This window comes from Ischnura elegans, chromosome 8 (genome assembly GCF_921293095.1).
Source record: "Ischnura elegans chromosome 8, ioIscEleg1.1, whole genome shotgun sequence".
Taxonomy (NCBI): Eukaryota; Metazoa; Arthropoda; class Insecta; order Odonata; family Coenagrionidae; genus Ischnura; species Ischnura elegans.
Window position 1 is genome coordinate 100342417 of NC_060253.1, and position 27722 is coordinate 100370138.

The window sequence follows — 27722 nt, forward strand, 5'->3', positions numbered from 1 at the left end:
CAATCACGGACGACCTGACCTCCCCAACGGCGTATATAAGCCCGGCAATAACCAGGTCCATCATTCGCCCTGAAGACGATGGCAGAGAAGGCCATCGAAACGTTGGCAGCAATGGCCATCATCACCCGGCTGATTTCCCGAGAAGATTTCATCAACAGCATTCGCCGGGAAAGAACCAAATCCTTCTTCATTGGAGTGATCACTAGACCTATCGTTGGGAAAGGAAGGAAAATATAATCAAGCGATTCAGACTTTATTTACTACTGTCAAAATCCCGTGTTTTGCAACCTGTGTCCAATCGCCAGTACTCTTCCGTGCTCCATTTCCCCTTCAGCGACATTTTTCATCTTCTGAACTTTAGTTACGTTCTTCATTTCTCACTTCGATCGCCTTCATCTATCATAAGCAATGAGCTTCGAGGGCTTCCGTCCCGTTCTGGTTATTCCCAAGTCTCCAGCGTCCCATGTCTCTGGCCCATATTTCTCTCAATCATCGATAGCAGAATTTTTTTGTTGGGTGATAGCAACCAGTTTTACTCATCATCAACAAAAAATGCCGAAAATTCACTGTTTTTTAAGCACAGGCACATACGAAGAGGCATATTTTTAGCCATAAAATGAGAATATCAGAAAAATAAAGAGTGTTTTATTTCTTCTTTAAATTTTCTCTGCATGAATTGCCATCGTGAATGGTCGTCATCAAAAAGGGGAAAGGCATTAACTTCGCTCGATGTTGTTTTATATTTGAATGGATGAAGGATATCCATTTCAGGAAAGGTAATATTAAGTGTTTTATGTGTAGTAGAGGAAAAACAGAATTCTTTAGTAACCAAATTATGGTCTGATTATCGGTCACTGAATGTCTCCACTAGGTAATCAGTAACTGATCAGCTTTGCAACCGATGGCCCTGGTGAGGACAGTAATTTTGAAGTCCAGCTCAAACTTGTATTTCTGTAATTTCGCTTTCCTTTGTGTCATGATTCCAAGTGTGTGGGATGCCTTAAGGTGAAAGATACTATTTTATCCAAAAAGACGCAGATGCTATCTGGCGTATTGCAAATGATTAATCAAAGCGATTTTTAATGCAAAAAATAGAGCTTCAAATGGCCCAATTCATTTAGTGTTGTAAGGCTGGATAATCTAAATCATAACAATAAGAGATTTTCAATATTGTGGTTTAAAATTAAAACTTTTATAATTAAACGATTTTTGCTTTCTAAATGTATATTAATCTGGACCTTCTTCATCCTATGGTTCTCTAATTGCATTTTTTCTTCATTTAACACAATGAAAGTACTCGTATATTTCTGCACCTAATTATTTCGACCGATAAATGTATCGACACATAATGCAAATTTAAAAAATAAGTTAGTGTAGATAGACAAGTACTTTCATTCTTTTAAATATCAAAGATTTCCACCGAATAACGCCGAAAACTTGATCTTTTCAGCATGAATTTTACAGTCTCTCCTTTTCTCATTCTTACCGTCCGCATACCCTCCTATACCCGTTCAACCTCATTGTTTCCAAACAAAAACCTCCCCTCCTTCTTCCGCCTTCCAGCGGGCTTAGCTCCATGCTTCGTATCTTTTTCCATTTCCTTTCCACCATCTCCAGGAGTCATTTCCCATCCATCTTTTCCCTTCACGCAACTCTGTCCGCATATCCTCCGGCGACCTTTCTTTTCCTACATTTCCAGTTCCCTTTTTCTTCGCATCCACTTCCTTCGCTTCCACGGCCACCCCGGCGCGAATCCCTGCTCAGGAATGTTTTCCATCCCTCCCCTTGGCATTTCTCTCCCCTCTCAATACTGTCCTCAGTTCACCAACCTCGTAAGCCCACAACTTTCTCTCCGGGCATTATCTCCTCCACGAGAAAACTTTTTCCCACAGTTCTCCTTTCACTCCTTTCTCTTCTCTCCCTATCGCTCTTTTTCTTTTCCCATTTTCGTCCTCCAAACACGGTCATTTTCCTTTCCATTTTTAGCGAATTTTTTCATGCATGGGAAAAAGCCGCTATTGTATTCCGTTGATCTGTACTTAACACCATGCAATGTTACATGAATTCGATGGTGGTTATTGGTTCGAAATGGAATTCCTTTTTTGCCAAAAACATATAATTATGTCCAGGACTTGATTCCACGGCCTTAGTCTGGGGCTATGTTTGATTAGACGTGATTTATTATTTTGCGATTTTTCAAGAAATTTGCGAAATAACTTCAATAATTTTGATTTTGGTGTTAGGTATAAGTTTGTTTCGGTTTATTTTAGCATTATATCTAACGCAGAGTAGTGAACTAGTCGCAGTTCGATACACTAATCGCACTAAAAACTGGTCTATACAAGAAGAAATGCGCTGTATATCTTTCACTTTAGTGAGTACTGATCGATTTTTTCCTCCATTTATTCCCGTATTCTCGCTTCTTATTTTATTTCCTTCCCAGGCGGTGGAGGTCGAAGCCTTTGCCAGAATGATGGACTCAAATTCAAAGTTAAGGGCGCCAAAATATTCACGATTGGACCATACTCAAGCCAAATTAATGTTTAGATGAAGTTGGTATCTACCTTAGGCAATGAGGGCCCAAACTTAGGTTAGAAGAATACAAAAATGAAATGAAGATCACCCCCTTGCATCTATGAATGACACTCCTATATCTGAGGTACGTCTTTCCCCAAGTTTGGCAAAATTGAGATATGTAATCCAAAATTTATTTTGCAAAGTTTCGTCGAGCCATAAAGCTACTCTTGAAATGTGGAAAACTTTCTCTTGGTGCCCCTACTATGATCTTTGGCAAAACAACTTTGCGCATTTTTGCGATTCAACTTTAAAATGTAAATGAAAGACATATCCCTTAATAAGGTAGGCACACGAGAAACACAAAAAGGCTTCCTTTCATCACGAAAGAGGAACAGGTTCATCATGGGTTCCTACAGATTTTCGAGAAATATCCATGCATGGGGGAGAATTTAAAACACAAAGATACACATAATCCGTCGCTGCATTAAAATTGTATAGTACCATGTTAAAAAATTAAGACTTGAATGCAGAAATGATCTTTTGAATCCGTTTTGCAAGGGGAACTTACTTGCACAATCTTACATGCGTGTGAGAGCGAATTTCAAATCACGTCACCTAAGGCAGCTTATACGACGCATGCGCAATAGCAAGCCAGACAGAAAAAATGCAGTTCTGAGTTATGCAAATACATGCGCCGTGTAAAACGGTCTTTAAATGTGATATTTGATTTATTACATCAATTTGATGAACCACTTTCTTCTCGAGCAGAAATTTTGAATGTTGTTCTTTCAAATAGTGTTGGTAATAATATTTTAGAAATAAGATATCATACGGATTAAAAATCTCCTAAGCACTCAGTAAAAACACACATGTGCCTGAGTGGAAGTAACTTTACACTTAAAGGGATCAGATAAAATCCGAAGATTCAAGCTTAATGGAGTTGAATGTTTTCATATTGAAATAAGTACTTGCAATTTTCTGTTAGTATAAAATTTATTGCGACCGCGATTTGAATGTATTCTTCATGGTACAAATGGTGTGAAGTGAATTCAACTTGAACAATTTTAACTGGAGCGGGAGAGGATAAGGTTGTATAAATTGAATGAACTACACACCATTTGTATCTTGAAGGTGATGTAGTTGCATTGAAACCTAGGGCGCAGTGCGTTGTTAAACAAATCAAAATCCTCCAAAGGTCGTGGCCTTGAAACTTTTTCCAGAAAAAGAAAATCAAGTTTTGGGTAAAACTAAATATGATCTCATCCGGCACCAAATTTCTCCTTTAAACCCTAATAAGGCCTGTTTACACGGTATATCAACCCTTATTAGGTACTGTCTAAATTATGAACTCGCGAATTAGCACGAAAATACACCGTGTGACCACCCAACTTGTGCGAATGCATGCACGAAAAATGGAACCTGTTCTAATTTGGTTCATTCTCTCGCACATGTTCCGTTCCTGTCCACGAGAATCATTCATGCAGACAGGCATTAACTCGTAAATGTTAATGTATCGTCTAAACAGGCCTATAGATACCCTGGTGTGATCCGAAGAGGGTAATGCAAAAAAAAACTGCAATCTAGGTACTCATTCATCTTGAGATGCGTAAATAGAACATCAGGAATAACTCTGCTCTTTCCTCTGCGTCCCCGGCCTCAACTCGCCCGGGAGGTGGCTACTATTCCCTCTCACTCACTCCCCTTCCCTGGCCTCTAATTAATTACGGCCTGGGCAATTAAAACTCCTCCTCGTGGCTGAGAGTGGAGACGGAAAACTTTCGTCCGACAGCGAGAGACTGAGAGGATACGAGAAGTAATAGAGATGGGCTGCAATCAGAGGTGAACTAATGACACCACTCTTTATTCTGCCCATTTCAAAGAGGCTCACATGCGGCTACAACAATTATTGCCTTTATTGCTCTCTTAGATCTACGAGTAGATAGGTTACAGTTCGAAATTTGTCACAAAATAATGTACTCATAATCACACCCGCGCCAGCAATATACACAGGCTATTACCGCTGCCAGCCATGTATATAATTAATTATGATTATGGTCTTGAATTTGTAATGCAATTTTGACTTCTTAAATTTGAATTCTTAAAAATGAAAATTAAAGGATTTTTGAAGTTCATTTCTCACCAAATAATAATAGAAGCTGTAAATATTCCTAATAGTGTACACTATTACTATAAATTCCACGCCTCCTCGGACAAGAGTGACCCCTGACTACAGAACTTCGAGGGAAGTCGGTACAAATCCTAACCCATGTAAAAAATATAATGTCAAGCGCTTGGCGTAGATCGAAGAAACAGCTTAATATCGGGAATGTTCTAAACGACTATTTTCTTTTGAAAAACATTTTTGATGCCAGGTGGTATGATAAACAATCAGAATATTAAAATGCCCGATGGCTTATTTGGCGCCCACATTCTTCGAAAAATGTAACGATATAACCAACATGTTGGTCTAATCAGCGATTTTAGTAATACAAGCGATTTCAAATTTTGAAGAGTTCATCGATAGTTCCCATACGATCAATAAGAATTATTCTTCAAACATAAGAATGAATAACAATCAATTAAAAACCTTGATGCTCATAAATCAGTAAAAGAGCACTTATAAAACTACCAAACTCATGAGCATTTTTATTCACTTTATATTTTGACAATGATTTACTCGAGTGAGTAAACCTTTCAGCCGAGAACTTAGTTGCTTAGGGTGACGGTGCTTGCAACGTTGCCGACTGAAAGCTCCACGTCTTTCTTTGGTTCCCACCAGTCCGTGGTTCCCACATTTCAATTCTACCTGAGACTAATGGAAAAAGATGTTCACACACGTTTTCACTTAAGGCTCTAGGATTTCGCCCCTTGATGGATTTTCTACGACAGCCATTTGAAATTCAAATTAGCGAAGCCTGCGATAACGAGTTTTACTGAAAGCGGGTTGACCACATTTGTCAGCCACTATGTCCAACGAGAAACCTTTAAGGGAGACCCAACAGCTTTTCTCATCTCTTGCCTCCGGTTACTGACTTTCTGGTCTATTCGTAGTCTTTTGAGAGATGGAATGGTTCAAATGGCAAGATGGAATATTCAGATATTCCAAGAGATAACACAATATTTCAAATAGTTACGTTGATGGGTCATATAAACAGTATTCATCTACATCTACATAATACCCCGCAAGCCGCCTAAAAGGCGTGTGGCAGGGGGTGTTAGGACACCAGCCGTTTACAGCTATTAAAAAAAAAAGAAGAAGAAGTGCTCTAACGAGGTTGGGACAAGCGTTTATTGAAGTCCTTTATTGTTCGGGGGAAAAACGAATTCTTATATCTATCCGTTCGGCTAAAAATCTCTCTTAATTTATCGCTTCTGTCGGACCTGGAAATATAGTGTGGCTCTAAGATTATGTTCTCTGTGTCGCTCTTAAATATATCCATTCTCAATTGCTCAAGCAATCTAAGCCTAGCGCGCAGCCTCCGAGTCTCCAACGGCTCCCAGCCTAATTCGCTTAACATCTGGGTAACACTGTCTGTACGCCCGTAGCGGTTTTTGACGAAACGCGCAGCCTTCCTTTGTATCTTATTCAGCTCGCGGATTAAGTCTTTCTGCACTGGATCCCATACACTCGCTGCATATTCAAGGTGCGGTCGGACGAGAGCGAAATAGCACCTTTCTTTTACTTTCTCATCCGAAAATCTTCCCACAATACGCTTGACGAATCCTAATTTCTTCAGGGCTATGCCGCAAATATTCTTTATATGAGTTCCCCACGTGAGGTTCGAGGTTATCGTAACTCCCAGGTACTTCACTTCGTCTGTTGCCTTTATGTTAATGCCATCCACTGCATAAACATTGTTAGTGTTGGACGAATTCCGCAAAAAATGTACCGCCATGCATTTGCTCAGATTAAGTTCGAGTCCCCACTCTTGACTCCACAAATGAACGTTGTTTAAGTCCGATGATAGATTTTCATAGTCAGAGTGATCACTAATTTCGCGGTAGATGACTGCGTCGTCAGCAAATAAACGTATTTTACTGCTAATGCGGGAGCAGAGATCGTTAATGTATATAATGAATAACAGGGGGCCGATTACGCTTCCTTGTGGAACACCTGATGTAACTTTTACAACATCAGAGCTAATTCCGTCAAGAACTACTTTTTGTTTACGATCTCTGAGGAAGTCGCGTATCCAGTTTACAACTGTTTCGTTTAATCCGCATGACTGTAATTTGTATAAAAGTTTGTATTACCTATTTGTATAAAAAGTATTGAGAGCGGTTGCACAAAAAATAAAACAGTTTCAAGGCAACTGAAACTGTTCCACTCTCGTAATAGAAACACAGCGAACTAGTTCAGGTAGCTCCTCTTGTAAACGCCTACGATGCACAAAAATGAGTGATAAACATGGACAGCTGGACATTAGGTGACAGCCAAGTCCACATGACTCCAAAAGTAGGGATTTCGTTCTGAAAAATAGAAAAAAATGTAGCGAATAAAATTAATACATTAAAAGCTGTCTGAAGCCCAAAACTAAATCCTCTAAGTGCAAGGTGGCCCAGGGAAAGGAATTGGACCGCAAACCCTAAATGTGTAAAATTCACACGCCTAAGGCTTAGTCTGGGGTGACATCTACCCTCACCTATCTATACCAACTTTCGGGTTGAATCACTGAGTGTGTGAAAAGCTATTTCTATTCAATTTATAACACCTATCGTTCTTCGACGGGAATGTGGATTAAAAATTTCCTCTGTGAATTATATGTTATTTCCTCAACGATAAATTCAAAATAACGCTTCCCATTAAACTGACCAATAAGCGATCTTTCTTGACGCAGAAGGTTTTCTTAAGGTAGTTTTCTCTAATGGTTAGTGGGAGGTTTGTCTTATCAAGCATGTTTATTAGTAATAGTGTTTTAAAAGTGCCTCAGCCATATGAAAGAAAGTAGATGATCTGACCATTCATAGACAGCTTTTTTTTCAATTGTATGAATTTACTGCGTGATCAGCTATTCTTATTTTTAAAATACTCTTCGATGGTGGTATAGTAGATTAGTGGGTAGTGCGCATTGCTGAGGCATCCTGGTTCGAATAGTGGGAGAAGCCTAAGCACGCCTTTAGGATAGGCGAAGACCTGCCAATGCTATGTATATATTTTTAATATGTTAATAAACTAAATATTCGAAGTGCGAGGTGACTCAGGGGAAGGGCTGGCCCTCCTACTCTGAATGAGTGATACTCACGCCTGTAGCTTAGTTCGAGGTGAGCTGTACCCTCACCTATCAAAATATACCTTCGGTGACTGAGCGTGTGAAACGTCGGATAGACTGAAAATACATGAGTTAGAATTCTTCTGACGAGATAAAAATTAGAATATAGATAAGAATGATAATAGCAACTAAACAATGCTTCAATGTATAAAGTCACTTCACTGTACTTCAGTCGATATTGAAGAGTAACTTATACATAACAATACGCTTATGTCTCTGTAGAGGGATATAGCAAAATCATCACAGATAACATTTCATAATTAAGCCGACATTTCACAATAATTGAGTATTAATTTGAATATGAATAGTTATAATTACTATGAGAGCCTTAATAATGATTACAGTTTAAATAGCAAAGTCTATTCAGCAAAAAATTCGCATCTAATCACTTGCAAAAGAAACATAATTCCTGATGTAAAGTCTGAAATTTTAACTTTATTCCAATGACTTCCAATGGCTCTGTAGAGTGCGATTAGTTGGGTTATCCCAATAACCTTACACGACCAACTAAGAACCCTCGAGCAGAAGTATCAAATTCTATAATAAATACGTAGTCACGAATGAACTTTTTTTTCCAAAACCTGAAAAACTTGCGAGGATCCTCATCGTCACCCGCCCTGGAAAAAAAATGGGGGCAAAAAAACTTTCGCCTTCTCAGGGCAATACCTTAGAACCTCCCAGATCTTTTGATGCCAATTTGTCCCGGCGGCGTCTCTGTGATTCGGAGCGACCCCATGCGTGGGGGACTGTTACCAGAGAGTTATATATATGGAAAAAGAAAAGCGAATGTTGAGGGAGGGATGGGGCTCAGGATACGTCTATACGAAGAGGAAGATTGGAGGAGATACTCAGAAGGGGAGGGAGTGGATTGGCGAACCCTTACTGCGACAATCCGGAACCCTAACTCTGGCCTCGCGCACGGAACGCGAGCGTCTTTTGTTCGACTAGAGTTTCTCCTCTCCTCGTGGGAGGCGGAGGGGAAAAAAAAGAAGTCTACGAGGAAAGAGGCACTCCTTTATTCGCCTTTCACTTCCAACAAACTCTTCCCGCTGAGGTCTCCACGCCCGTAGTTTCGGCAGGAAGGCCGGCGACAAAAGGAAACACCATTGACGTGGGACATCTTGTCGACTTGGCGAGGTTTCTGCTCCTTGATTGTCGACACATAAGCCTGAACGAGGCGTCGCCCATTCAAGCAAGAACTAAACCGGCGTCAGCACTAGCCTACTCTTGACGAAAGGCGCCAAGTGGACCACGGCTTAACGTTCCATTCAAAGGAAGGAAGGAAGGCTTTGCATGAAATTCACTCCACAAAGCTCTTAATCAGGGATCGACCAGTCTCTAAAAATTCTCCGCCATCTCCGGGTTTTGAACCCAGATCCTGACGTCTGCACTTAAGCCACCACACCAACACTTGCCTTCATTCTCTGCTTCTCATCATATCTCCATGCTCAATAGTTCATTATTTGAATTTTTACGCCATTATTGGCATTCGTGGCATTATTTACGATTTTGTTCTCAATTTTTCATGGCGTTCTGACCTTATTACAACAATCAAAAAACTATAAACAAAAACTACCCCTAATCATTATTGATACGGCATCTTGAATGTCTTGCCTTGAGAAATCAATCAATTGATCCATGAACAATCTCAGAATATGACATCCTTTTGATGATGTAAGAAGTGAGGAGAAAGGATCCGGATAACCTGAATGGGGCATTTCGAAGAAAGCAGCGAAGATTGAAGCCTCGCTCCATGGAAAGGCGATAAAAATATCTTCATAGACTCAATTCACCGGATTGAATATAATAGATAAAATTCAGGAGAAGGTTAGCGGACATTAACCAAACTGATATCATTGGAAATATCACTGCACAAAAGAAATTGCTTACCCCTCGCTATTCAATAGATATTCTCTCATAAATCACAGCCTTCACTCCTTTGCACAAGGTGATGGGAGATGAAAAGTATAGGAAGGATTTCCAGAGGAGAAAAGGCAGTGAGTGGGCTGCGGGTATGCGGAAAGGATTATGGCTAACTGCCAGCATTCTTATCTATCGAAACCCTAGCTTAAGCGGACTCTTGAAACAAATTTTAGAGATCCACTTCGGTATGGTGTGCAGACACCTTGCAGCACGCCACTTGTTCATCAAATATAGAATTAAGCGGGCTAAAATAAACCTAGTCAGCTCCGCCCTTATAATTTACACAGATAAAATAACATCCATCTCTAAAGCTCACTCATCCCACATCAATCAAGCGGCTTCGTTTGTTTTGATAAAGATTCCAGGGTCTCCAACATATAATTAATCCTCAATGCATACGACACACTTTTAATATTGAATATATATGGTTTAAAAAACGTAAATATATGAAAAAATAGACAAAATTCGGTCAAGAGAAAAAGAGCAAGGAGGCAAAGTAAAAGAATAACTTAGAAGAAAGAAGAACTTAGAATGATTATTTCAGATTAAACCAGTAACAGTAATAAGGTTTAAATAAATTATTTTTCCTTCCTATTTCTCTTCTAATTTCTTTCTGTATCCCATGAAAGCGGTCTTTGTACTACATTTTATTAATCCATTTTCATCGCATTGTTTAAGTAGTATGCTACGATGTACACGAGAGGATTTTCTCCGATTTGTCGTGATTTCTTGAAATATTTTCCACTTTTTATGCTTGACCCGTATTTTTTCAGGAGTAATGTAATCGGCCATTTACTCTCGCTATGAATACGGCCACATTTAATTCTGAATGGAAAAGGAAGACCGACGAATTTAAAGTCGGAGATAATTCTACTGAAGACCATGAAGTAACTCTGCGAACGGATGATGTTAAAGTGAATGCCCAGAAGTCAGCAGTTTAAGTGGAGCACGGCGATGGCTTAGAGAATCAAGCAAGTGATAATTATGACGTTGCCTCACATTGCACGGTATGAATAAGGAAAGAATATTGCGTTACCAGGCAAAAGACCGAGAGAATTGAAGCATCCAAACGGTATGTCAGAAACAGGACGGAGCTGATGACGTTGATGCTTCTTTTCATTCATTCAGCTTCTTTTAAGCCCTGTGATAGGAGCTATCTTCAATGAGTTTTTTACAGAGATAAATGATTATTCCTTAAATAAGTTCAAAATTTAGCCTCTAAATCGATCAATCACTATGCATTCGAGGTAAATACCAAACATAAGAATGAAACAAAATGAACAAAAAAGTATATTTAAAATATTTTTAAACTCTCAAATTCACTATTTAATCATGTAAAAGGCAATTGTACCAAATCAGCATTTTCCTACAAAAAATGTGATCGATTACAGCTACTATTCCTCAAATGGTAACTCATTATCAATTATAAATTGCTTATTAGGAGGAATGAAATGTCCCTGAAAGGTGTTTTTCAACAAAAAATATCATTGATTGTAACTTTTCCCCCTCTTTTGATGCCTCTGCAAATACATGGCTCATAATGAGAAACATAAGATCTTATAAAGCCGTAAACTAATTTCGCGCGAAGATGAATATTCAATTGCAAAAACTAAATTATCGTGCAAATTTTTCCTGGACCCAAAAACGGATGACTACTACCTTACTCTTTGTTCCAAAGTAGATCAACATGCGGCTTCCTAAACCGCAATCCATTTTCAAACAAAGAGATGAAAATTCATGAGGCAGGATGAAGGCAGCACTGGGTTCCTCGTCAGTGAGCAAACGCAGTTAGCTTCCTCGATGAATTTTCATTTTTACGATTTCTGACTCTCATATCTCCTCGAATGGAGCTAGCTCCCTCCCATAATGCGATAATATCGACATCTACGCTTCACACTTGGTTAACTTCTACTCATTTAGCATTCGCATGACAAATTATTCACTATTTCATAGAGCTATCTTAACAGTGCCTGGAAATATATATTCATCTCTATTCTCAGAATAAGGAAACTCACGTGCTATTAGGAGAAAGTTATTTATCCGATAATGAATGCAATTTTTTATAGATGTTTTGGGGAAAATCATGTTATTATTTAAAACAGTCCAATAAATGTTATAGTGCTGTTGGAAAAACCTTGCATATTGTACAGGATTAGTTTGAGGGATTGTTCGACAGCAAGTCTGATGAGACATTTTCTATACTCCGTTTCAATTATTAAAACCTTTTGTATTGCTATTACCTTCTTCTCCAATTACCTCTCTTACATAACCCATAACTTACAATTTGCACATGACTTCTGTGTATCCTTTAAGCCCATAGCCTCTACTAAGCATCCTAAACTACGACGACGGAAAAGCATTATTACCGCGAAATCCACATAAGCTTTGCGATGTTCATGGCTCAAAACGGATCTCAAACAAATTCCTTTCGGTCGGAATTCCATAGATCATTTTGAATAAAGACCAAACTTAGTGAATAAATCTCATTTGCACAGCTCATATTGAGTTCGTGCAATACTCATCTTCATCGTAGTCGCAATTTTCCAAGCGTGAAATACACTATTTCTCATTCACCGCATAATACAAGCATACCTTAACACATTATGGCCCGCTCGCATAGAAGTACGTGTTTCTGCATCCTGCGGTAGTTTCCCGATCTCGTATTCTTACGTGTTTTTGTATTGTGTTCTGTGACTTCCCTCTACGGAATTAATTTGGACTATTTTAACCAAGATCTTTATCTTGTAAAAATATAAAACCTATGCATTAAAAAATTATATTCACAATGAAAATGTATATTTGAAAAACTTGTATTAGTTCGAGAGTTGTGTGACTTTAATTGCATACTTGTACCTTCTCCCCATAAATGCTAAAAATGGCCGGCGTCTTAGGGTTATAAAACTGCAAAGGGTGCCGGACTAAGAAGTGTTAATTAGTCTTGCACCAATTTCTTAATTATAGCTCGCAAGCATAGGATTGGACAATAAAATTCAATAACTTTTACCCTAAAATTCATCAAGCTCTAAATATACGAATTCCTGGGAGCATGAGTTTTCCTTGCAATAGCTATTTAGAGATCAAAAAGGAAATTTTTCAAACTCCCTTTCATTAAAAAATACACACTTATTATATCTCAATCGCAAAAAATAAACAAATGCAAAACCTATCATTATAAAAGATCTGAATGAAACAAGTGATGGTACGCACTCTCGCGCCCGGCTGCTGGAAATTTATTGACGACAATGTATAATTAACCATAAAAAAATCATTTGGCGACACTGGGATTCGAGCCCGGGTCTACCGATTGCCAGTCACATATAGCGCCAGCCAAATCACCAAGTCATCTCTTTCCATGTCAAATTTAAAATCGGCAATCGTTTATTCCGGATCGAGGTCCGACTAGCATCAATGATTTAAATTTCACCATTGTTGATGATAAATATTATTAAAGAAACCAGCACTTACTTCCTTACACTCCTAGTTAGAAACAACCGCAGTGTGAGATGCTCATATGCTAACGGTTGAGAGTGACCTTAATCTTTCACGCTAACACAGAGTAAAAGGAGACGCTACTAGGGTATTCATAAAGCAACCACTTCAAGTGTTGTTAGAGTCACGTTTTTGTCCTAAGTTCTCAACTTTGCATCCGAGCACGTAACCTCAGGCGCCAGCTTCGGGTGATGCTACGGAGAATGATGCATTCAGCAGGAAGGATCCTGGTTCTGCATTCTCATTTAGATTAATAATACCGCGGGATATTATTTCTCCTCAAGCCCATAGCTTCTTCTTATCATTCATAAATCTGTTTCTTCCACCACATTCTCTGAGCAACATTTGGTAATAATGATAGTGGAGCAGAAAAACTATATTTCTCCAGCCATCTTGAGATACAAACCTGCATATTTATATAGCATGTGGTTAGTTGAATGCCTTCCCTTACCTTCATTGTTTAGGACTATGATAATGTGCAAGCCTTAGCTGTATTACGGTTTAAATATATCGATTTTTTTGCTTATTTTCTCACCCACCTCACATTCCTATAGTAAAAAATTGTGATTTCAACATAGAGAGTGAAGAAAGATACTTTCTGAATCGAATTATTTCGTAATGGAGAATAAAAACGACGTACTGAAATTTCACAAAAATATTTAATTATGAGACAATGATAATCCAGCATGAGAAAATTGATGAGAAGTCGTAATGCTCACTTATAAAAATTATAGAATACAGCTGGAAAAAAATTTCTTCGCTCACAAAAGTCCTGTTCCTCCATAATAGAGAAATAATCTTATTAGGGCATAGATGTATTCAACGGTGTTCGGCGAGATGTAGTGGAACATTATGGTACAATGATAAATGAAGAGCAAACTTATTAGGGCATGGAGCAAAAAGCACATTTTTTAATTTAATAACTTATGGCACCAAAAAGACTAGAGCTTCACCCTATCAGATCCACACGTTTATCAACGTCGAATCTTATCTATGTATGGTGATTCAACACAACCTTATTCAAAAACGATATCTGAATTTTCTGCAAATTTATTGCGACCTATAAAAAAGTTCGTATAATCAACTAACGTAAAGAGTCTGAACCTCTTCCATAATATAGGCAATGAATCTTCATTGAAGTCCAATACCAAGATTAAAGGGAGGCTTTCCAGGAAAATGATCTATTCTCTTATTTTTACACTTAAACATGGTTTTCCCTGAACATGGGGATGGAGAATTCGATCATCGTTATAATAAAGGTTGCTATAAACAGCAGTTAAATAGGAATCTGACCTGTCGAAACTCCATAAGTTGGCTTATTGAGCCTCTCATTTTACTTTTAATCGACCACGGCAAATAGTTACAATGAAACCGGGCCGCATATGGAGAGGTTGGAGAGCAAGGTTTTCCCCAAAAGTTCTTGAAATTACTCAGTGTGTTTAAAATCTAACTGTATTATTAAACGGGAAAGAGCATTGGCAGTGAATAAATACCACAGTGCAAGACAGTATAGCTTTGAGCATGTGATATACTGCTATTTTTTAAGTTAACATACACCTAAAAGAGACAGTATCAAACATATCATGTTACAACCACTTCAAAAGACCGCGTCTCGTATTTTTCCGCAAGCTCTCTGGCGCAACTGAAGGGGTTCGAGTGGATATTTGGATCAAAAATGACATGAAATGATATTATTTCTATCCAAGCTCATATTCTCATAAAATAGTTTTTAAACAGCCTTTTCCATCAAATTCTCGAAGCAAAATATAGTAATAATGAAAGCGAAGCAGAGTAATGTACCATAAAACTTCTTGAAAAACAAACCTCCTTATTCCTCTAGCATTACATACAATGAATGCTCACAACTACCTGCATAGCATATAAATTTCTTAGATTGAAAGCCTCGATAGAATAAGGGACTTATGAGTTGAAATGAAACATAAGAGCAACATAATTTCTCAAGCACACTACAATTTAGATTCACCTATCCTTTAGTGACAGTGCCTATATGGCTTCTTTAATATTTGCGCCATAAGAAATTTACTTGACACTTTATTTATATGAAAATTAGTGAGTAATTAGATATGAGAATTAGTTTTAAATAGACTACTTTTTTGCCGTTTTTATGGAAGAGATTTCCCAAGCCAACGTTATGAAGGATATATTTTTCATCAAGTCTTTAATTTACTAATATATTCTACCAGAAATTGAAATATAATACAAATTGTTAGCCTAGTCAAACATTTTTATTTGCGTGCAACCATCGGTTTCAACGCTTAATGGTATCTACAGTAAAATTGAATGTTAATAATTTCTCTTCCTTTTTGCCCACATGAAATTATTTCATTTATTTTTCATATTAATTTAAGTACTTTTAAAAAACTACGCTTGTTCGCAAATAAAACTGTTTCGAGATAATTGAAGTAGCTCCGGGAATATATTTTACAAATTGAATGTTTTTTATTGATGGATCAAATTGACGAATCCACTTGAGTTAGCAAATAACCATCATGCGACCCATTTTAGAAAAACCCTGGTGAAATAAATACAAAGATGCGAAACGCCAGCCTGAAAAACTGTGCGCAATAAAGACGACCTAATTACCTAATGAAATACTAACTTCATGACATTTCTCCGAAAGTTCAATTGACACCTTTTCCAAATAGGATAGTGCGTTCGGCTCTTCTTTCTCGCTGTGAGTGACATGCCCTATATCAACGAAAACCTACCTGGTTTCTCACCATTTTAAGGCCTGCAATGCTAAAACCGCAAGATCAGTACGAATAAGCGAATAAAGTCCTTAAACGAAACACTGATTTTTATTTCGGTACTCACTACGCTGAAAATTTAATCTCAACATCGCATATATATTTGAATTAATAGGTATACACGCCAAAAAAATATACCAGTACGTGAAAGCATTAAATAGCCTCTACGCGTTGCAGGCTGGCAGGCGATGATTGGAGAATTGGAGTTGAGCGCTTATGCTCTGGCTACTGCCAGCTGTGCGCATTCGTATTGTTGGGCTACTAGATGAGCGGTTTTGGTTCGATGGGGGATTGTTGAGCGTTTACGCATTAGAGGTATCAAATTGTTTCATAAAATTATAATAGTGCATTTTCGTCCAACTTTATTTATTTAATGGCCTTAAAAATCAAGGGTATTGAATAAAACGCCTAAAAGGCTAGATACAGACATTGGCGCCGACTCCATAGGGCCTGAGGGGGCCCGAGCCCCCTAAAAAATTCGATATGGGTGGGACGAAAAGTCAGGCTTATCGATTTTCTCTGAAGTGTCAAGTTATCGAGAGTCAAGCTTTCATGGTTGTAATGTTGATTATATGACTCTTCAAACATGTTAAAAAGCTTTAAAACTCACTATTTGTAAAAATTCCCGGGACAAAACCCCCAGCATGGGCCCCCCTCAAAATTTTTTAAAAGTCGGTACCCCTGGATACGGAAGAAAAACCGTCCTTGCGGTAACCACAAAGTTGACCCAAAAATATCTTTGCGTTGCCATAGCTTCTGAAGCATTGCAGATACCTCCTGAAACACCGTGTACGTTCCTAAGATTCTCCTTGGCGTCTCATTATCTCTCATCGTGTCTCCCCTCATAGCTTTGATCTCTCTCCGAGGTGCTCACCTTTGAAGGTCCGGTTCCACATGCGACGCGTGATGTTCTCTCCGTCCCGAATTGTGCCGTTTGCCTGCAGCGTCTCGTTGAGCGCTAGCGCGTACAGGATGACGGCGTCGTAGAAGGCAGTGACGAACGTCGACACGGGAGACTCCTCTTCCTCCTCGTCCACGACACCGGACACAACCTGAAAACAACCAAGCATTCATTGAAAAAAGGCATAAAATAAATTATAACACTGCTATGTGCAGGTGCTAAACATCAACTCATGCTTTTTCTTACAGCGACTCTCATGATTCTGAAAAATATTTTCATTTCACACTTTTTTTATGCACATCACCGAAAACAGCACCTATTGGACTTTTAGATCGGGTTTTTCAACAAGCATAGCAATTAAACATGCACTGGGTATGGATACCTAACCGTAGCGGGACTCGATTCCGCGACTTCTAATTTAGTAGGCGATGACTTCACACCGCCGCCAACGAACCCGAAAAGTTTCTCAGATTTTTAAACAATTTTGAAATTTATGTTTCGCTTCCCATTGAGCCTGACACTTTTTTGCATGAATTAGTGAAAGTTTTATTATAGCTCCAGATTTAAAAAAATTTCTTCATTTTGGAATTAATCTCGTTCAAATTATAAACATTTGAAAATTGTCTGTTTTCACTTAGCTTGGCTGAATGGTGATTTTTGGTGTTTATTTTGGACGGCAATAAGATCATGAAAAATTAACTTAGAAAATTAAAAATGCCCATTTTTTCAAATACTTATATGAGTCTACACCATAAATGTTCCTGCAACATATACCAGATAGTGAACTCGCTCTTTTCATATGAACCTGTACGACTCGAATGGTATGGCTCTCTGGAATTAGCAGCATCAAATTTTGTTTGTTCAAACTCTTTGCCGATATTTCCACTAGACCTTCTTCTTATTCCCAAACACATTTATACTCTATTCCACACATCTCCCCATCATTTAACCTCCCTCCTCTTTCCCCTCTGTCCCACTTGTTTACCCTTCCCAACGTTCTCACGATACCCTCAATTTTTGTTTTGACCAGCATACTCACCTTTTGTGTAACCTGATGTGACCTTGTATCTCCCTTTCCTCTCTCTCGTTGGTGGAAAGAGAACTCCTTGCCTAATAGTTTGCTAGTCCCATTCTTTTCATCGCATATTTTTTTTAAACTAATCGGGAAAAAATATGAAAGGAATACAGCGAAATATTTAATCAATAGTAACGAGTAACGAAGGAAATGAGTTAATTTCGTGAAAGGGAGGTAAAAATTCAACTCATCCATGAAATAGAAGTGAAATAAAGTGGCACTTATCGCACCTTTATTGAGATCTCACCTCGAGAGAGAGATATTAAAAGAGCAATAACTCAATACAAAATTTTTTTGTGGATTCTACAAAGATATTCCCTCAGAGATTGAATACTTCTGTGCAAATACCAGGGTTCTGGTAAATATGACACAGATCGTCCAATAAAAATGTTTTTCATTAATGATTTTTGCAGCAGTTTGGACCTACTCTGACTCAAGATTAATTTGAACTTCCGTGCAATGTCTTTAACTACACTTTTTACGATATTTCAAAAAGCATTCTAGTAATAAGTGCCATTTTAAAATGATGGTCATTTTGTGGCATACCTGAAAACAGTTTTTGTCACTAGGACAGAGCATTAAGCACTTGTTGTTATCGAAATTTTCACTGCGTCGAAAGAATCGTTCCAGCAGGGGCTCATTAAAATTAGGATTTCAAGAGTAATTTAAAAACGTGTACCGTGGAGGTCCCATTTTTTTGTGACAAGTGAATGGGGTGAGGGTATGTAGAATAGCAAGAATTGATAGTTTGAATCTAATAATTTTTTCTTCTAGCCTTCACCAAAAAGCCTTCCAAAGTTGCGGTAGTGAGGCAAAGGAAAGCGGTTTATTTGCCTCAGAAGAAGCAAAAAATACCCGTTATAAGAGCTATGAGGGATATTCCATGCAAAAAACAAATAAATTTCAAATAAAAAAGTATTGTACACCGATATGTGGTATATTCCAAGTCTGTACGCATGAGAAACGGTGAAATTAACATTTTTCCCACGGAAAATATCCCCTGAACACGAGATGGAACCACGGACCTTCGCTTTCCGGGCTTTCCAAGCCGCCGCGAAGACCTCTATGCTACCCAAGATACTCAACTCATTATAACCCAATGTTGCTTCTAAGCAGTATCATAAATGTATAAATTTTCAGCTCTATTTAGGAAATATCTAAACTACGAATTATTTAGTAGCGTAAATTTCAGAGACGAAATATTTAGCTGCTACGATAATGATGATAGAGAGAAAAATTTTCAAGTTTTCATAGTGAAAAATCTTGAAATTTGATTTCTCCCAGAAGCAGTTCTGGGTTAGAAAGGGTTAATTACCATAGCAATTTCAACGAGTTTCAAGGTGCTGATCCCCACGATCCACCCACGATGGCATACAAGAAAAGTGCATTGGATATAAAATGAAAACCCTTGCTTTTGCATCACTTACCCCTTTGTCCTCTGTCCCATTCGCTGAAGAACTGGGACTGGTGATGTAGTAGTCCTTGTCCCCAGGCTTTCCTGCACCCTTCATTGCTGTCCCTGCTGCGGCGTCTTTCTCCTTGGCCATCCTGTTCACCTCCTTCGAAAACCTGCCAATGAGAAGAATCGGCATCATGGAGTATCCTACTTTGAATATCCCAGATTTTGTACAAGTAACGCATAGTATGATGTGTGAGATCAAATACTTCCAAAATTCGTTCACTTAAAGATATTATCCAGAAAATAATGTTTCCTGGGGTAAAGGTTGGCGCGATCGAAATAAGTAACGCGATTTGTTATTATTTACAACCGATGTCAACCGTTGACCTCAAGCAAGTGCAACGAGATATAAGTATTGGATGTAAATCATATATGGTGTATCTTGATTGTTTGCCTCATGTATGCTTATATACGTAGCATGTAATTTTTACTTCTGAATGTCTCCGCAATCCTATGTTTGAGAGAGTGCATCTATTAATTTTTTAATACTTCTGAGTACTTCATATGTATATTTTTTTACAAGTTTTCCAGTATGTCTTTATATTTTGTATAAACGCTGCAACTTGGTGAGTTTACATTATATTTATCTACTCTTTACATCTTATTCATTAATATTGTAATGTTTTTATAGAGCATTAGCTGGAGAGTGTTTTTATTCCATAAAATGTAGTATAACTGAATCTAGAGCCAGAAGGAAAACAACGTAAGAATAATGTCTATGCCATTAAGTGGTAGATATTAAGTGTGGCTGTATTATTATCTAATATTTTTTAGTATCTAATCTTTAACGAACCTATCGATTTTAATCTTATATTTATGGAAGGTATATTGGCTAACTAGAATATTTTAATGAAAATACTATTTTAGTAGTGCTGCTAATTTCCTTTCGGCACTTCTGATTCTCGAGAGAGATCTAAAATTCAGACTAAATCATTCGAGCCTTAACCATGCACAAATCTAAGTGTGCTAGCGAGTATCCATGGAACTGTTAAAGGAAACACTAATGCAGAGCCACCATGGCTGAAATCATTCTTCATCTCTAGCATCCTAGCTGGTTTTCTTGTTCTCATAATTGGTGCTGCCCTAGCTTCATTGCGTCTTAAATTAGGACCAAAGAAGCTTTGGCAATCAAGTTTGCTTTAGCACCATTTGAATTGCGATTGACGATTGTTTGTTCCAAAGTTTTCATTCAGTTATGCTAAAAGAAACAGGATGGAAGTGCAAGAATCTCGTGATTTAGGAAAACACGGTTTTCAGCATTCCGAGTGTGGCCCTGGAGGTCCTATTCTAATTATCGTCCTCGATTATATAGGGCTCTAGAAAACAACGTTCTGCTACATAGTGGACAACCCAACGACATAGGCCACCGAACTCTCGAAGTGCTTGTGAACGAGTGGGAAGTAAATTTTGTGAGGAGTGTAAACGTTAAAACCTTTCGAATTGTTACCAACAGTTCGTCAACGATGAATGGCCTGATTCACTACTACTTCCCCTTTAGTTTCGTATTATTTCCCGGCGCGGCATTCGGCGCCTGAAGTTCTTCCCAGGGAATAGGGCAAGCTCTAGGCAATAGATCATTTTATCACTTGCCTACAACGTTTGCGCGTTTGTGCGACATGTCGTTGACTTATAAAAACTAATAACCCATATGAATAAAGAGGCTAAAGAATGTGTCACTGTTACCCTACTACACCTGTTTGAGAGGAATGAGGCATTTTGGCTCATTTTGGCAATTTATGCTGAGTATACAGGAGTATTGGGGGATTCAATCCAAAGGAAAAGGCAAGGGTGTAAAAACTACAGGAAAAATACTTTTTCCTTAGAATATTCTGCCTCAAATTCCCATACATGACGTGATGAATACCTTATAAATCCGAATATTGAGGAAAATATTAAGGGTCATAAAAAACTTGCTATTAAATTGCCATGCAAAAAAAGAGAACAGGAGGAATTCGGTAAACAGTTCCTGCGACTGTTACAAATAATATACGATGCAGACTAAACAGTGAAAAACTGCACTAATTAAATTATTCGAAAAACTGAGAACTGAGAAATTGAGTAACATTGAAATGAAAATGATGACGAATATGCATTTCTGAGTGAATATATCACTATTACGACATTCATTGTTTACCACTTAAAGGCAAACAAGAGTACGTGTGAATAATTGCATCAATCACCCAATGCTTGCTCTAAAATATTTCAAATTTCACATTGATAAGATGCGGCCAATGACGCATTTCCAAGGTCAAATGTACACCAGCGAATAGAAAAAGTTTCATAAATTTTCTGCTTTTCGTGAGGAAAATATTTTACAATATTCCATGTCTTCTTGGCGACAATTCTGGTAGATATATGTCAAAAAGCGATACGGGAGTTAGCTGCTTCATCAAAACAACTGCGTTTCGAGAAATTTGATGCTCCGAGAAATTTGAAGCTGATTAGGCTCTCTTCGGAGCAAAAAGGAATCATCAAAATCAATACACACATTACGACCTATTTTTTATTTCGACGGCAAACACAGATATAAATTTCAATAATTGTAATGCACATGTACAATATAAACTCGCATACAAGAAGCATTATAGAAATAACCACATGACTTAGTAATTACAAACGAATTTCAGGTGTATTCTAATATAGAACGTTTGATTTATTCAAAAAATAAGCTCCTTAAGCCCTGTACAAGAGAACTTATTATTGCACCGGTTTTGTAAAGCAATATATTTATTAGTTTTATTTAATGATGAAAGCTACTTGGATATATATGAACATAACAAAAAAGAAAATAAAAATTCAGACAAAGGCTCATGCATTACATACTGCTTCAATTGCAAAGAGTACCATAAAAATAATAAATGATACTATACCTAATACAACGAATTCAAAAAGGTAGAATTGCGTTGAAATTGCATTGTCAACAAATATCACACTAAGGAATTTGCTTTTCGACATGGCAGGCATTACTTTATTGCTTAAATGATTAATATAATCAGTCATGAGTAAGACGGACAAATATTTACTAATAACATAAGATTTGTGGTGAAAAACCACCAGAGACCGAAACACGCGCAGGGCTTCTTGCCAATCATATATTTCACAGAATGCTTTTCGCTGCCCTATCCAATGCTCTCACTCTATTACTTTCCTGTTCCCAAGCCATCCATCTTCTGCTACAGGCCTCTGCTGCAGATGATAGAGCAATAAACAGGCCCGTAAAATGTTTGCTGCGATTTATTCCTGGCACAATGTGGTGGAACTTGTTCATGCTATGAGAAAACTTAAACGCTTGGCAGATAATAGTTTATTTCACAGGCTGTTTGCTGGTATCTTTTAGATGGTTAAATGCAGAAAAAATTCATTTTCAATGAAATTTAGCCAGTGAATTTCGGTTAACCTACCGGCTTCTATAAATAGGGTAGCCGCTTCCATGGCAAAATTTCCAAGGAACAGAGCCCAGACGCGTACTTCCCCTGAATTATGTCGGGTTAATTATTTTTAAACTGCTCGGTATCCGTATTTTTTTCAAAAGGTTTGAAACCGATGCATGTTTGATGTTTTTCCTTTCCATTTAAATAATACTGAGCAAGTCTTTATCGCAGTATCTTTTTTCCTGTGTCTCTAAACTGCTTTTTTCTCGTTTCTCTAAACTGATTTTAAAGATACGAACTCAAGATTCCATGCGTGGAAGCTGAGAGAGATATGCAGAAATTTCAATCTAGTACCGAACTTTCACATAAATGTTTAAAATTTTTTCTAAATTATAGTTTCATTAGGTAGAGAATATATGCTTTTTTTAAACCATTAAATAGTATTTTAGTTACATTTAAACGACCATGCACTATTAATGTTTACGTAATGCTTTTGATAAGAGGGAAAAAATTTACTGATACTAACGTAGGACCTCACAACGTTTCTAGGTTCAAAAGAAACGGTAGATTAAAGAGACACCTATATTTAGCCAAACGGATTCGTTTGTTTTGAATCCGTTTTCTGAACAATGCAGGACTTAAAGTAATTTAAGATTAGAACAGCACACGTATCTCCTTTTCTCTTTCATTTATTTTTTTGTTAATGGCTAGTGACCAAACAACACCCGCCACACTCCGATTGATGCGTCACGGAGCTTAGTATGTAGATGTAGATGGGTCCCAATTAACCGGAATACACTCCATATCCAATGAAATATTTTTATTTATTTATTTATACAACATCCTCCAGACATATTGTCCCATTTTTATCCTAAATTCAACGGATGCGGTAAGCACGAGGGAAGAAAAATGGAAAAACGTTTTATGACACGGAACCCTCACCTGGGTCCTCAAGGACACCGTTCTTCATCCCTCCTCAAATGGTGATTTTTCAGTCGAAAATTAGCTAGAAAAAACTGCGCGGAAGACGGCGACACGGAGGCAATCAGTCATTTTGCTCAAGGGAGAAAAAGCTGGCGACAGAAGGGGTCGAAACAAATGTTTTCCACCCTCAATTTGCGAGCGTTCCAGAGGAAAGCGGGTGGCGCGCTTCTTGTTTTTCATAGGGTGATTATCATGAGACGTACTTACCTAAGGAGGCTCACGAAATTGGAGGATAACATCGCTGCAGTGCGCGGAAGTTCCCACTTTCGCACGCTTAACGTTGTCACTTGTACACTTAAATGTTTCAGGAGATTCTTATAAAAGGATAGATACATGGACTCCTAGCGTGATATTCTCAATTTTAGGTATGTTAATTTTGAGGAAAAACGAGCTAGAGAACGATGCTTTCAGCAAACTTACATGCGCTTATTGACAATTTTTGGAAAGATGTGGTCTTTATAAAATGCAAAATGGCATCAAAAATTCCTACATTGAATTAATATCTCAAGTGAACATAAACCTCTTAAACATGAACATAAACGAATATTTCTCGGGTTCTCAGCTAGGTTAGTGCTTTTATATAAGCCGACGTTTCGGGAGACGACTTGTCTCCCATCCTCAAGGCTGTGTCACTTTATGGAAGTTCAACTTTTGTGTGAAATTGGACTTCCATAAAGTGACACAGCCTTAAGAACGGGAGACAAGTCGTCTCCCGAAATGTCGGCTTATATAAAAGCATTAACCTGGTTGAGAACCCGAGAAATATTCATCAGAAGTATTCACCAGGAATAATCAAAACCGTTTATGAACATAAACGGTTTATACTACTATTCGAACGAATGTATTGAAAATTTGCTATTATTGCTTTCCAAGATGTATGTAAGAAAGCAATGTATATGCTCCTGAATATTATATACTGCGGAATTACAAACGTTTCTCTGGCTTTCTCTCCGGCTAAAAAGTCAATCGTCGCCAACGTTTCGTCTTCGATACCTAAATCAGACTTCTATGAGGAAGAAGATTTTCGGAACGTTGGCAACGATCGAGTTTTTAACTTGATTGAAAGCACGAGAAATATTTGATGCTCAGTGCTCGGAAAAGTCCCTTCATACATTTATGTTATGCACTTCTACATAATCAATTTCAGAACTGAACAGTGGTTTCAAACAAAATTAAGAGGATCAATTGATGCAATTACTTTTCCATCTGTCTCTACTTTCCGCTGAGATAGAGATTACGTTTTCCTTTTCGGCACTATCACAATATCGCCGAGTGAGTCATTGCGTAATGGGGGTGCAGGTGGGGTCCGGACAGGAGTTCCCTTCCCTTGTCAAAACAATTGGAGGAACGGGGACGATTCTTAATGAGCGCGATCTTTCTCCCGCGTTTCCACCTGTCCCATAATGCCTCGCGAAAATGAGTGAGAGGGGTCTTATGGACTCAGGTCTTCAATTAAGGTGCTGCGCGACCGTTATGAAGTTGTTTCCTTGAGTGCTCGTGAAAAAGGAAGAGACGATGAGTGCAAAAAGCGTTAAAGATATGACTTTTGAGGCATTTAAACCCTTATTCGGCAGCAAGGTTTTGATGATTGTTTAAATATGTTACCAAAAAAACTGACTCTCTTCCATTAAACTGACATAACTCAATTATTATGGCTTGATATATGATGTAGGAATTTAATAAAAACATTGATAATGTTATGTAAAATATTTTAAATAAAAAAATAAAAACAAGGCTTTGGCTATTAACATCATCTACCGGGGTTTGTTCCAGACCTTACTAGATTTGATGACTTCGATTTATATTAAACCAGAGTCTGAAAATAGACTTAATTACCTTAAACAAATAAAGTGGAATGCGGTAAAGTACAGTAGAAAATTTTACCAAGGAATACAGATATTTATCTTTATCTAGTAGCTACTCTATCATCTAAAATAATTCATTCCAAATAGCGTAAAAATTTGAACTCCTGTACATAGGAAATATTAATTGAACATAAAAATTTGAAAATATATATGAATTAAAACCTTTGAATAACAAAAAATAAAATTGACTTGTAGCATTCTATGGACAGATTCTTGAAGTTGACATTTATATTTAACTGCAAAATATATTATTTAAGCGTCCAAGAAAGTAACATTCTCATTCGAGGTATTTGAACAGTTAAATTATACAATATGTTTTCCGTTATTAGGAAAATTGATTCAGTTACCAATGATTCTGCTCTCGAAATAATGCTTGATACTCGTGTTTATATATACAAAAAAATTTCATTCATTGAATTAAAATGTTGGCCCTATTGACGGCGGAGAGAAATTCGAAGGCCGCGGATTCCAGTCCCGGCTTGGTAAGTTGAGGACATGGATTATCATATTTTCCTAATTTTTACCATGTTGGAAAACATTGATGTTCTGCTGTTTTCGGTGGTAGGTTAAGAGGAAAAAATAATCCATGTCATGTTCTCTTCGCGCGCTCACGGCAATCCCGCAGATTGATCGATTTAGTTTTATAACCATGAAAAACATTTAAGCTATTCCTTATTTTGCATATAGTAAATTCCGAAACAGCTGTCTGGCCGATGCCGGCTGAAAATATCACCCATAGCAATACGCAAACAGACGCTTGAATTTCAAGTAAATATTTCTATTCCCTCATTGGATAAATTGCAGTGTTTCTTCTTCCTCCTTTAGTGAAAACTTTGATTTCTAGACGATTCGGGTTCCTGTCATCGGCTGTGGTTGTGGTTCTCTGTTTCGATTCTTAATTCTCGCTCTTAAAATCACAAAAAGCAATAAAATATTTTTGATACTGTTTTAATAAATCTACTAAAAACATATCAAGTTATTACACAAGCGATTGACACTATAATATTACTCTATTCGAACTGTATGATACAAATAATGCTCGATAAAATTTTTTAAACTGGGGTTTTTGCAAATAATTTCAGTACTGATTCTTTTAGGTTTCGATTCCGGCTTTACTGTCCTTACATAAAGTTAAGAAATCCGAATGTGAACTGTTTTATCTAAGAAACTAATTTTACTTCGATTTTCATCAACTGTTAATGTGTGCGGAGCCGAAAGTGATTTTAAACTTCCTATACGTTTTAAAATAACGGAAAGAACACAGTTTTCTTCAGCGATAATTTTTTAGGCTACTACTACTACTACTACTACTACCTACTGTCAAATTCTCCTTCGGAATATGAATTGTTTTGAATTCGTTCCTGCATAGCATCGATTCTGAAATCAATAGGTACATGGAAAATTATTTGAAAACATTGCCGAGTGTCAAAACCCGTGTCTTTTTTCCATTCGAATGTGAATCATATTGATCCAAACTCGTATTTGCGAACTTGACTTTGATTGCATTAGCCTTAAAAATTATCGTTAAAGAAAACTCTATTATTTCCGTTAGACTGAAACGGTGAACCGAAGAGCCCATCAATCCGTCTATCAATGGAACCGACCACTACCTCCTCATATTGTGCATGGCTCACCTCTTGTACTCGGAGTCGTTGGGTGTCCTCGCGGTGACGGTGAGCAGTGCCTCGTAGGCCTTCCTCGCCCGCAAGTTCCGCTCCTCAGTGTCCGAAGGGTCCCTCCAAGGTTTATCACCGGTGCGGAGGCTGTGAAAAGGACAAAATATAATATCAACGTCTTAATTTCATCCACTTACTCGATGCTAATAGTAAAACTCAGTAACTATAAAATAGTGCAAAATTCTTTCCCGGAGAATTATTTGCCTTACGTCTTCTCGGGATCTCCCCAGGTTTTATTCGCTGTATATCACCAACAAAAAATCGTCTACAGAGCGAGTGACTGATTTAAACACAGCACTTTGATTACAGGGGAACTTTATGAATAAACTGTTATTCAATCAATCTGCTGACGATGGACGAGTTCTCCGTTTAAACGGTTGTGATCATCATGTTTAGTCAACAATCCTAAGATTGGTTTGACGCA

The 27722-nt window shown here is 37.7% G+C and overlaps 1 protein-coding gene across 1 annotated transcript in view; it reads right to left on the minus strand.

Moving 5' to 3' along the window:
- Positions 1 to 27722, minus strand: part of LOC124163312 (atrial natriuretic peptide receptor 1-like) — an 897209-nt gene that overhangs the window by 310256 nt on the left and 559231 nt on the right. Inside the window, exons 6-8 of the mRNA XM_046540130.1 lie at positions 27257 to 27385; positions 19371 to 19512; positions 16842 to 17019 (exon numbers count right to left, since the gene is read on the minus strand). Coding sequence (XP_046396086.1) covers positions 16842 to 17019; positions 19371 to 19512; positions 27257 to 27385 — 449 coding nt within the window. The remainder of the gene's footprint in view (positions 1 to 16841; positions 17020 to 19370; positions 19513 to 27256; positions 27386 to 27722) is intronic.